A 13,302-nucleotide genomic window follows, 5' to 3' on the forward strand; every position below is an offset into this window, starting at 1 on the left:
AACCATAGTTACTTGGCAATTTCCTTTTTTCAGGTAATAAGATGTATTACCTGTTTGCAGCTTGAGGGCAAAGCAGCCCTGCCAGTAACCCAGCGCAGGAGAGCACTGCACCTCCCCAAGGTACTTCCACATGATGGCAGTTTGCACTGCCAGAATAATTCGAAACAATCTTTCTTCCAAATTGCGGGATACATGAGCTACTTGAAGAAACACAATCACTCCACCCACTGCGAGGCAGAGGGCAAATCCCACCTCCAGACAACACACCCACTTCCTTGGATTTTTGTACCAAATATTGGTTTTGATCTTGGATTCATAGGTCTCATCTGAAAATACCCTTTTTTTTTTAGGTAAGAAGAGATGGAACATTTTCCTATTCCTCATGCTAACATTTCCAGATATATTAAGAATGGGGTTTTCATACAAGAGGGCTTTTGATGAGGAGAGCCCGCTGCTGTAGGGCACAGTCCTACCTAAATCAAAGGCAGCTCCTGGAAATTAGGCGAACACATCAAAGGGGCACGTTCCCCTCCACCCACAGGCAGGTTTGGTATTTCCCTACGGACGCTGGTGACAAAGGAAGAAGCAGCAAAACTGCCTGGCCCGAGCTGCCTCCTGCCACCACCGGCACCGGCTGCCCCTCGGCAGGACCGACGCACCGGTGGTCCTCTGCCCCTCCAGCCATGCCCCGGGCAGGGGGTCCTCGGGGCCGAAACCACAACCCACTACCGTAGGAGTGCAAAGTTTTGCCTTGGATTTCCTGATCCTCAGGCATGAAACACATTTATTTCAGAGAATAATTGCTCCACGACACCCCACTTGCTCCTCTTCCAGCAACCACTGAGTCAAACCATAAGCGACCCAGGGCTCAACACCAAAAAACCCACACGTTTTATAGAGCAAAGGAAACCTTAACTGCGGTGCAAAAAAGGCTGAGAGTCTTACCCAAGACCTCAGCAAGGCTGTTGAGCCAAAGTGCTCGCTACAGATGCCCATCTGTTGGCCGTGTTTGGGTGTGCTGGCGTCCTTCCCAAAAGGAGACCAGGCGATCACCTTTCAGTTCCCAAATGCTGCCGGACATGCCACATTTCCCATGCACCAGGTTTGCTTAGTTTAGAGCTGTGTTTTCAACTGGCCTTATTCTGTTAGAGGTTTCCAAATTAACCATGCAAACAGATACCAGGTAGACATGCAATTACTCAACACACCTTAAAAAACAAATAAAACCAGGCTTAAGCACACAGAAGAACATGCTGAAATTTTATGGGCACAATTAATTAGTTTCAGATAATTTGCCACCCAGCTTTTCGGGTATACTCTTAATATGTTGTCCAGATTATGATTAATTAAGGTCCGTCTGTCTTACCAAAACCTTTAATTTGCTTGTCTGTATAGACAATTACGCTTTCTAGTGTGTACAGGAGAACGTTGCCACAAAGAGATTAATTATATCTTCTCATAAAATGGTTTACTCATAAAACGTCCACAACAGCAAGATGGATTCCCAGACGAACGCTCTTGCCCGAGCCGTGGCCCCGAAGGCTGTGCCGCAGAGGGGCCGGCGCCGGCACCGTCCCAGCGCCTTCGCAGAGGTGCATCTGTGGATGCAAACTCCACCCTGCAGCTGCTCCCACCACGTGAAGCGAAATTCAATCCAGACAGATAAAAGCAGTTTGGAGGAAAAGAGACAAATGTTTCACAGCTCTTTTCACCTCAAAGGTGAAGCCATCCGTAGCCATGCCACCTACTCCAAAGGAAAAAGAGATATTTTTTTTTTTCCTAAATGTGCCTCATTATTTTTAATATGCCTTCACTTCCTTTATTGCATATACCACATTTGTAATTTCCACCAGGGAAAAACAAACCATAGCTTAACAACCTTTTTCCAGAAGTGTTGAGAAACCGATGAATACATAGTGTTAACACATTTATTGAATATGAACTCAGGAAGGGCAGGGCAAATCCACAAGCTGTTTCTCTGTCCTGTTTTCAAACATGTGTTAGCACTTACTGACACGGGAAGAACTCTTCCGTGGAGTTTGAAGAAGTACAGGCTTAAATCATGCCAGTGTCACAGCAACAGCCCCGACATGTGAACCTTGGAGAGCTGGGCGGGACAACATCTCCCCAACCTTTGCTTGATCGGTCAAAGGTTTCAAGACAATAACAACAACAGGGCTGCAGCCTCATAGGGAGGGGGGAAAAAAAAAAAAACAACAAAAACAAAACCACCAACCACCAAAAAACAGGATTTCTAGAACTTCTTGTTTCTGGAGGGCCCAAGAGCATAATCTTCATCTGCACCCTGGGGCCAGCAGAAGCCCCGAAGGGCAGGGCAGAAGATAACACACAGCGCGAGATCACCACCATCACACTGAGATAGAAGCAACAAAGGAGGAGGAAAAAACCAGTGTGGAGGTTGCTGTCTGTGTTCAAGAAGCAGACAGCAGCGCATAGCATCCTGCTGCACGTAGCAGTTGTCCCGTGAATTAGGAGAGCAGCGACAGCAGAAATGCCCTCGGTCCCCTCTTGGTCCGTCCCACTCTGCCGGACCCCACATCGCAGGACAAGCCCAGACTTCGCAGCCTCCTTGTCCCTACTTCCAGGGACCGTCATTGCTCATGCCGTACATTCTGGGTTGGCTATAGCAGGTTTCTCCCGCTGCTCCCACACTGCCTCTTCCCCGAGCAGGAGGTTCTTCACTTCCAGCTCTTCCACCCTCCTCCTCGTGACCACAACTCAACGGCAGTCCTCCCCAACGCAGCTCCCTTCCTGCTGCTTCTTCTCCCTCCATCTGCTTGCTCTTCCCTCAACTCCCCCCCCATGTCTACTTTTCACCACACCCGTTCCTCAATTTCAACTGACTTTTCAAACACATCTGTTACTTCTCAGTCGCTTTAGCCTGCTGACCCACATCCATTCGGTACCAACACACCAACTTCCCACCCCAAACAGCAAACATCACCTGCAAGATCTGAAAGTGAGTTCCTTCAGCTTGCCTCCTGCATATCCCCAATTCAGAGGAGCTTTCTGGGACATTCCCTAAGGTATTTCACACATACGTATTTTTCCAAGTCTCCCTTCCTACTGCTGTTGAAGAGCTTGAGGAGGACCCATGCTGCTGAACAGTAGGGATGGCTTTCTCGTTCCCGTTACCTCAGTTCCCCTCATCTCATTATATTTGCAAGGAGAGCTCTTCCAACCAGAGCCACCTCTCATATTTGTTCATCCAGCATGCAAATGGCTGGACGCTAAGACATGACGGTACATTTAACACTCATGAAATAACTCCAGCTCCGCACTGGTGGAACATCACACCCCTAAGCCCACCACAGACCCCAAAACACCACCAACTCAACGGGCATCCAGGGAAGCAGCTCCCAGGACTACGCGAGCAATCCGAGCCCGCGCAGAGGCGAGGTGGCTCCTTTGTGCAGGAAGGAGGAAGAGAGAGTTAATTTTAAACAGACAAACAATAGCTCATTGACTGGTTGACAGCAATTAGTAACCAGAGAGCACCAGGCACGTTTCCTGTAGCCAAGTATAATGCGTGCCGCCCGAGTCTTTGCTTTTGGAAAAAAAAAGCAAAGGGGTAAGAGCAGTTTAACTGTGATCTTAACAGCAGAACTGCTTGGACCTGAGATGCCAGAAGACTGTTTGATCCCTCCAAGCCTATACGCAAAGTGGTTTGCCCATTACTGAAATCTTTGCTCAGTTACAAAATCCAGTCTCCTTTTTTTTCTTTTTTTTAATCTTCCCTTGCCCCAACTTACAGGGCAGCAGCCTCCCCTGCTTTGAGATGTCCCTCTGAGATAATTTGACCTCAGGATCTTTCTGAGCCTCCCAAAACAGAGGTCTGGTCCCCACCACTGTCAGACAAGCATCACCCTTCTCAACGAGCAAGACTAAAAATCACAGCGGTTTATGTACCTCCTTAAAAACCTCCAGATGGAGAGGAGCCAGTTAAATGAAAACAAGGAATAAACAAACTTCCACAGCACAGACAGCAGACAATTTGTTTCATTATTGTTGCAGTGAGTGGGAAAGCACAAACAAGAGCCCACAAGTGGGATTTTCTAAAGGAAGTGTGTTGGTGGTTGCTCCCTCCTGCTTCTCCTAAATCACTCCATCCCTACACTGGGTATGCACAGGTCCGAAACCAAGTCTGAAGGATTGGCTCTCAGCAACTGCTTCTTCTGCAAAATTTGAGGGATCTTCCCACCGTTTTCTCCCCTGGTTGGTATGAGGTTTGGTGCCATCCCTTTCTGGAGAGGGAAGAACGAGGCTGTGCTTTTACCTCGACACAAGTAGCAGCAGATAGACAAAATCGCTCTATTATTTGTATGTTAACGATGTAGTCATCATCGGCGCACTTGCCAGAGGATGGGTTGTAATGGTAGAGCTCTCTCCGCCACGCAGATTTGTTCAGAAGCACAAACACCATGCAGCTGTGGCACAGAAAGCATCAAAGGTCCACCAGGTCTCTGCTCTCAGCGCTCCTGCTGTGCCCCAGCACCCACAGCTGCAGAGACAAATGTGCCGGCAGCCAGGATGAACCCCAGAGTCCTGGGTGCTGAGGACACGGAGGGGGGCTGGCACATGAGCAGGATGAGGCCCCGGGTCTCTGCTCTTGCAGGCAGTTTCCAATAAAAGAGTTAATGTGAGATGAAGGTCCCCAAAGGGCAGTTATTTTGGTAAGGCGGAGCGCCCCGATGGTCTGCCAAATTCTAACTATAGGAGCGGTAGGCTGGGCACCTGCAGGGCTCGTCTTTCACCGTTTGCCTCCAGGCAGAGACCACCGCAAGATTTCCCTCGTCCCTTCTGTCCCATTCCCGGTTATTAATACTTGCCAGCCATGCGTCCCACTGTCCCAGCACACCTCCCTGCTAAATCCTACCTGGAGACAGAGGCTGGAAGCCAACGGTTATCCGAACAAAAACTAAATTCAGAAATGAGATTCCAGGGGGGTTTTTTCCCCCTAGTTTCATCAGAGTTTGGAAGGTATTTAGCCAATGCCCCCACCCCGCCCCATCAGTCACTTGGACGCAGCCACAAGCCAGTTATTGTAAGTAATTCACGCACCCAGGAGGAACACAGGGCTCACACTGGAAGATCAAGGGCACCCTGGGATGCTTCAAAGATGCACGGCACGATTGCGTTTTATACCTGCGGCTACTCTGCCCAACATAAAAACACAGAGCCCATGACCAGGGGCCCCTCTCCAGCCCCTCTGCCCGGCACCCCGCGCAGCAGAAGGGTGGGTGCACCACAGTCTCGGGGACCCCCGAACCGCTCCCGCTGCTTGCATTTGGTTTCTTTCCGCTCATTGTCCCCAGGGGGGTTCGTTTTACATTTTTGTATTTGTTTTATCTTAAATGTTAATGGAAAAGTCAGGGGGAGCAGATCAGAAATGGGACTCTCGGCATTTAATAGCTTCCCAGATACTGGCTTGGGCTGCACTATTTAGTACAAATCCTTCTGTCACTTGGGCACTGGGAAGGCTAAACCTACTGCCAGCCCAGCCCGGGCACAGACCATCTCACATTCGTCGTCTGTACCCATTCCTGTACGACAAGGGTTGCAGAAGCTTGCTTGCTTTCCCTAAATCCAGAGCACACAGAAGAAAGGGACAAGACTTGGTTTAAGTAAAATAGCAAAATTGCTTGTGAAATGCAGGGGCAGGAGAACAAGCAGCCACTCGCTGGACTCAGCCCCACAGGGCAGAGGCTCAGCAGCCCCTCCGCTCACGGGGGCTTGGGGCTCTGCCCTCCCCAATCACTCTGCAACCAGCCTACAAAAAAAAAAAAAAAAAAAAAAAAAAAATCACCTCTCCCACCAGAAAAGGCCTGGCACAAGTTACATCTTCCAAGAGATTCAGGAGGTGTCTTTAATAAGAAAAAAACTACGGATATCTTATCTAGGAAGCAACAGAACAGCGGAAGCACTGAAGAAGAGTTATGGGCTATGTCCTGTCCCTGCTCCAATTCCTCAAAACAGCTGAGCAATTTCCCCAAAGCAATGCTTGGCTAGCACAGACCCCGGCATGGAAAACTTCAGCCTGAAAGGGCAAAAGAGGTGAAAGTTCGAGTTTAATAAATGGGACCAAGCATTTATGCAGTCTTAATGTCACTATTAATCATATTAACGTTATTAATCCCTGGGAGAGGGAAGGGGAGGGCACTGACCGGTGAAGAAGAGACAAGGCAAACAAGATTTATAAAAAAAAAAAAAAGGGGGGTGGGTGGGAGGTGTTTAAAGCCCTGCTGTAGCTGCTTCTGTGTTATGAGATGTCATCACAGTCACACAGCTTTGTGGCTTTCCCATGGCTGTCATTGTCACAGAGGGAGACGCTTACATGGCCAGAGAATCTCACCCACAATATTCTAATTTCTCAATGAAGCCCATAAACTTATCTGAGATCATGTATGCCAGAAAAACCAGCAAATCTTCACCTCTAAAAACATCTAGCAACGGGGAATCCAACAACTCTCAAAGTATTTTTTGTTTTATCAAAAAAAGCATTTCCCTTACTGCTGAAGATATATACCTTACTGCTACACTGGGATCAGGGTCGTGGTTTAAATTACAACAGGAGAGACCCCCAGGAGCATACATAGCTGTACTGTAAGCAAATATTTAGACAGGATATATAAGATATGGGACTCCAGTCTTCTCCCAGTGTCTGCAAACCAAACACGCGCAGGAGGATCTGACGCTGCCACATTACGCATTAGGAGCCGAAATGATTTCTGGTCAGCCCTTTGGGGACGGATAATCAGCAGCTTGTTCCATGCTCCCGATTAAGAGGAGATAATCCATTTCTGTACGGCTTTGGTGTCAGATCAGAGCAATTCTGGCAACGGTTCCAACGGCGCACAGCGCTCCGGCAACAGCTGATGCAAACGCTCCAAAAGCCACAGGGCATCACAGCCTCCATCCAAAGGACGTGCCGCCGCTTCAACTGTCCTTTTGCAGCGGCAACTGCTGCAAAGGTCAAGCACAGAAGGGAGGCAGCACGGGTTTGCCTCTCCTCTCGGACCTGAATGTCAAGGCTGAGAGATTAGCAGCCAGAGAACCCGCGACGAAGATTTCCAAAGAGCTGGAGGACACGGTTTGCTGCTTGTGCTGCATCCTGGAGTGGCCTTTCGCAGCACGGGGATGTGTCACCCTGCAAGAGCAGCGTTCGTCCCACTTGCTGGGAGACCAGTTAAGTGAAGTGAATTCGGTCTCTGCAATAACTCGTCTCACTGCCTCAGTCCCTCTACACAGCTGTAGCGCAGAGGATTTCTTGTTAAACAGAGGAAGGTGCACAGCTCTTTCCTGTCAGCTTTATTTCCACTTGAATTCATTTAGCTACTAGTAATGAGGCAGCCCTAAAGAGCTGCGAATACTAAAATCAGAGCATGGGCCCATGCAAAGGAAGAGCTCTGGAAAGGATCACGTACTGTTCCAATCTCATCCCTAGAGGTCAGGCAAAATATATGGGTCTTGACTGCCTGTCCTTCCTGTAGTTTGAGCACATTACATCAAGAAGTGTGGGAAGAATTGGACAAGGACAACTCAAACGTGCAAGGCAGAACTGAGCACCGCTGACCTGATGACCAAGCACCAGGACCGAAGGAAGGAAACACCACACCACAAGCAGCCGCTCACTCAGCAGCAGGCTCTTAAACAAACACAACTACCACAGCAGTCCAGGGCATGGCACTCCAAAATTTTTGCAGAAGAGGCTAAGGACTTCCGAGGGGAGACTCCTCAACCTGCCCCAGCCACCAGCAAGAGTGCTTTCAGCCTCCAGGTGACTGGGCTGGAGGGAGAGTGGCAGTCATGATTAAAAGTCTTCCAAGAGGCAAATGATGGAGGACGGTAATCAGTTAATCTCTGCTTCCACCCCAGGTAAGATTAAAAAATTCCTAAATCAGCTTTGATTGCAGCAAATGAAGATCTAGATCTGGGATTAGCAAACACTCAAAGATGGGGCCATTAGGCTTTGGGACCAGCTGAGGGGGTTGCTAATTCTCCTTCATTAGTTTCGTACAGGACAGAGAAACGCCCTTCAGGGACAGGCTGGGCACAGTAAATCCAGCTTCCAGGAACAGAATCACACCATCCCCTTCCAGATTTGCCTGTCAAGGACTCCCAGGACTAAGATCAGGGCGAGACTGGCACAGGGCATGCTGCGAGGGGCTGACAGAAGAACCACACAGCACAAACAAAACAGCTCGTACAGGGCTCCCTATCAAAGCTTACCCGTTTTGAAGCTTTGTGCTTTGACAGGTATCCAGCTCAGCTTACCTTAACATCCCCCTGCCGTCATGCAGCCCTGCAGCCATCTCACCCTACAAACGGGCAGACACACCTAGCAATACGTCTGCACCACGTCAGGGATGCTAATAGAGTGAACCGTGCATGCTCTTTGTTTTTAATGCAGCATTTCAAAAAGCCTCGTCGTTCATTTAAGGTGAAGCAGATGCTGTTCCTCTGGTCTCTTTGAAAGGGCTTATCTATGGGCTGGATTTCATTAAGTGTCTTGTTCTGCATTTAATAAGCTTGCAAGTCTAGACACTTTGGTTCTCTCTCTATCACCCCTTTGGTGTACCAGCAGGTAGAGACAACAGAGGTTAAGAGTGAAATATTTAGCTAGCATATTTAGATGCTATCAAGATGATTGCGTAATTCCACTTTGACTCACTGCAATTTCATACCCAGGGACTTTCTCGCTCACCCGAGTGCCAATCCCTTTTGAAAGAAAATGGCTGCTACCTGCTGCAGTAGTGGAGGAGGTCCCTGGGAGGTTCAAGGCACAGATTTGGGATATTAGTAGAAAATCCACGTTGAACCTATGACCGAACAAGGGAGAAAAACGTCCCGAGGAGCTGTGCGGTGGAATTGCCCTCTACTACCAGACAGCAGTGACGATGTGCAAGCAGAACAAGTCTTACCAATTCAGCCCACCTGACTCTTCAGACATTTCCATGTGCAACTGGGTGTCACCTCATTCCCTCAGGCAACAAGGACAACCCAGGCAGAAGCCTGATGCTCCGCTCCTCCCTCCCAGGGATGCCCCGGCGGAGGGGCCGCAGTGACCGGGACCACCGAGGACCCTGCAGAGCCCAGGGGGAACTGCCGCAACCAAGAGCTCAGCAGCAAAACCGAAGGATGCTGCTCGGACCTCAGATGGGTGCTGTGCCCGATGCGTGGGCATCGACTTCAGGTGTTTGCAAGAGGCATTCTTGAAAGGAAGGCACGCGGCTGCAAGGTGGGCGACGCTGGGAGGGTGTGTGCCAGCTACCTCCAAAGAGTTTCTTCCTGCAGCTCCCACGAGGTGGGCATGCCCTACGGAGACCCAGCCTGACGGGACACCGCTGCAGATCCGAGGGCAATGCCGAAACCAGTCATTTGCTTATCAGCCAGCAGTTAGCGTCACTCGAGCGATGGGAACTCAGCCGAGACTTTGCTCGTTTTGCTTCTGACCCTGCATCACACTCGAACCCTCAGCCTCCGCACAAAACCAGCTCTGTATTTATCTGCTGCTCTGCTTAGCCCCAAAGGCTAAGTGAGATGGATACAAATCCTGTTGGTTCACAACACGCTGGGAAAGATCAGCATTTTTGTGGATCAGGGCTGCAAAACGTGCACATTACAATTACATGCGCTGCGGGGATGTACCAACAAAACTAACTGCAATCTTACATTAAGAGCAAAATGTTTTTTCAAAAGATTAATCAGAAGGAAAGATCTCTCTCTTTGGGAAACAAGCAGCCATAACCAGCAAATATTTCTCTCTCACAGGATTGCAAAACAAGGCATGCTCTGCCCTCCGAGCCGTGACTCATGAACTTCCCCAGCAGAGAGGGAGGCAGAGCAGAACAACTGCACAGAGAACAACAGGATGGGGATTTTTTACATTTTATCCCAAGGAAAGCAAGTTCAAGGTCTCTGCACTTACCATCAAACTTCTTGTATCGGGAACTAAACATGGTTTGTAGGTGATTGCTAAGCTCTACAACAGCGTTTCTGAAGTCGTGTTTACTCTGCTGACTGTACTTCTCCTCCATTTCTTGAGAGCAGCATGTGTAGCCTTGCGAGCAGACTTTCAAGTGGTCACCTGAAAAGCAGAGAAGAAAAGAACCTGAGTTAAAAGGATTCTCTATGCAAGGGCAAAGAGGTCGGCTTGCGAGGCAGAGCTGCAAGGACCCGCAGTACCATCTCCTCTCAAGAAGATCCGCCCTCACTGCGAGCACTGGACCAGGCATATCAAAACCTGATTCTGTAGAGGAACTTCACAGCAACACATGTAAACACTACGCCTTGTCTTTCTGCAAGAAAATTAAAAAGTGTCCTCTTATTTATTCAGTTAATAAACGGAATAAACAGATACTCATCTTGCACAGTATAATTTGAAGAACCAGCAAATTGCCTTGTTTATACTATGATATCTTCCATGAAGTTTTTGTTGAGTATTTTAATTACTTCCAACTCATTCAGTTAAGACACAGCACAATATCAATGGCAATGGTCCTTTTTGTACAGATAAATCCTTTTTTCTTTACCCCCCCCTCCAATCATGACAGAAGAAGTAATCTCTCTCAGAAGCAGTTATCACTGATATTAAAATCTACTTGTTCTATGCAACAGTCCTGAAAAAGCTTTGTATTTCCCAGCTCCTAATTTTAGTTTCCTGTCATCATCCTGGGCGAAATTGGGGGTTTGTTTTTGAAGAATTCAAACAGATTTTTCTTCCTTCACCCTGAAAGATAATTCTCTCCTAAGAGTTATCTGGCTCAAGCTGGCTTGGTCAGAGGAATCAAAGTCCTTCAGTATCTACCATAGCTCCATTTCGAAATTTCACAGACAACCTGCGCACAGGATCTGGCCCCATCTAATTTGCTTTTAGAGCGTCTCACTGCAGTGCAGGATGAAGCTGTCCTCTTCCAGCACCACCAAGAAAATGCTGCTGTCAAGTTTTGTGGGCCAAGATAAATAAACTCTCCACGTAGCAATCCCCAGCTCCAGCTTCTCTGACAGGTCCCACAATGCAGCACTATCACAGGCAGGTGGGCTGATGCTAAAGTGGTTCAAACTTGGGCAAATTGTGCAAATCTTTGTCAACACTGAAGATATGATCAAAACAAGCAGTTAGGATGAGAAACTCATCCTTCCAAGTCAGATGGTATTTTAAAAGACACAGCCTACATGTAAGCTGCTGCCTTCTCTCCCGTTTCACACCCCGCTGCCAAACCTTATCCTTCATCCCGAGGAAGCAGATGGAGAAGCGAAGGCTCTTCCCTACCTGCTCACACCCTGGAAGCCACCAACAACCTCCATCCACCACCGAGGTTCGGAGACTCACTGCCAGGGCTGCAAAGGACTCGTCAGCCCCCTGCACAGAAAACAACCCGATCACTTCACAGCGGGCTGTGAACCATGCGCTTACTGAAGAGCCACCCTACCTGCTAGAGCATCAGAAGTGGGTTTAGAGAAACAAAAGCAGTTTTTGCATGGTGCAAAACAAAAAGCCTGCCCGTGACTAACACAAGCAGTTGCTTCTCTGCCTGCCTTGTGCAAGACCTCATAACGACGTCATTTGCCCAGCTATTGAACCTTTGCATCACTTCGTGTGATTTTCTAGCCCAGAAATATTAGTATCTCTCCTTTCAGACACTTAAGAACCATGTTAAAGTAAGATAGCAATATTTTTGTATCTGTCTTTATATATCTATCTATATATATATAATTCCTAAGAACCTCTCCTCCTAAATCTATTTTCCTTTGCGCTACAGGGTTTGTTTGCTTTCCCTGGCATTACAGAGGGACCTTGACCGACAGATAATTCTGACATAGCTAATTTATTGCACAAGACTGCCCACTGCTCTTGAATTACGGAAAGCTCAAAGTCTGTTACAGGAAGCAACACTGCTTAGGCACGGCCTTCAGAAAACACAGAAAAATCTCACTATCTCCTTACAGATGTATTTTTCTTTCATGGACTCTATTTCTTTCCACCTCAGAGGAGCACCTCCAGCAGCAAATACACAGCATTAAGGGGCGCAGCACCGAGGGATGCAGCTCCATTTAGCTTGATAAGTGATTCAAAAGAGAGGAAGAGGAGCACCCAGGATTTGCAGATCTGGCCCACCAAATGCATCCCAGAGCACGCCTGGGCACTCCTCTGTGAGCCTGCCTTACTTAGCAAGTATTAAAAAAAGAAAGTGCCCAAGCACCACCACTTTATTTCACTTGGAATCCCTTTGCTCCAGTTCCAACACAGGACTAAGGCTCTTTGACACAATGGGAAACATAAATAGCAGCAAAACAATAATTACAGCTAGAGCAATGGCTAGGTGTCAAAATAATTTAATTTCAAAACTCTTGTAACACTTTTTTTGAGGTTTTTTTCCTGAATTTCTTATAGGGGGAGTATGTTGGAAACGTTTTACCTGAAATGTACTTCATGATTTTAGTACCATTTCCATGATGCCTGTCTGCCTGCCTTTGGTGGTTACAACTTACATACTTCCCATTCTTTTGTGTTGGAAAGGTAAGCCTCTACCCTACTTGGCAAATTCAAACCTACTGATACAGTGGGATTTCTTTTCCTAGTTACACTTTGCAGACACTTCTGAAGTTGTCCACAGATGCCCTGGGATCCCTAAAACAGTGGTTTTAACAACTATTCAGATTTATTTATGATTAAAGAAGTCCAATGTATTTCACAAATACAAGTAACAGTTTTATATCTATTTATACTCTTAAACTAAAGTTACCATCCCACCTAACGTTACAACGCAAAATCATTTTGCTTTGATCCCCTTCGTCCCAGATCTGCACAGTGCCTCCCCAGGACACAAATGCAAAGCCAAGCAAGGAGAACACTACTGATAGTAAATCAAGCTTGCACAGATCCCATCTGGTTGATCATTAAGAAATTATGCTCCAAAATGCAACTCAGACATTCAAAAATGAATGACCAAGCAATCTAATTATGGAAGATATTTCTCAGTCATGTCAGCACTATGTGGTCTTGGCTCGTGATCAAGAATTAGCTCTGTCTAGAGCTGAGGAGCTCCAGCTACTCTGCTAATGGGAGGAGGATGCACTGCGTTACCCAGTGTTAAAAAACAGAAAGTTTAGGGCTCTGGGCTGCTTTTCTTGAAGTTTTCTCGTGCCACAGTGGAAAGTCACCAGAAGACACTGGGGCCCCCATTTTCCCACGAGGAGAGTTGTCCTTAGCACGTCCGCATCCCTGAGAATATATCCTGGCTTGAGCAAAGCGACAGGCACCGACACGGTTTGTGAGAA

At 47.7% G+C, this 13,302-nt stretch overlaps 1 protein-coding gene across 1 annotated transcript in view; it reads right to left on the minus strand.

The window, feature by feature from the left end:
* Window positions 1–13,302, minus strand: part of GPC4 (glypican 4) — a 70,132-nt gene that overhangs the window by 28,792 nt on the left and 28,038 nt on the right. The window contains exon 2 of the mRNA XM_075054537.1: window positions 9,950–10,108. Coding sequence (XP_074910638.1) covers window positions 9,950–10,108 — 159 coding nt within the window. The remainder of the gene's footprint in view (window positions 1–9,949; window positions 10,109–13,302) is intronic.

This window comes from Buteo buteo, chromosome 22 (genome assembly GCF_964188355.1).
Source record: "Buteo buteo chromosome 22, bButBut1.hap1.1, whole genome shotgun sequence".
Taxonomy (NCBI): Eukaryota; Metazoa; Chordata; class Aves; order Accipitriformes; family Accipitridae; genus Buteo; species Buteo buteo.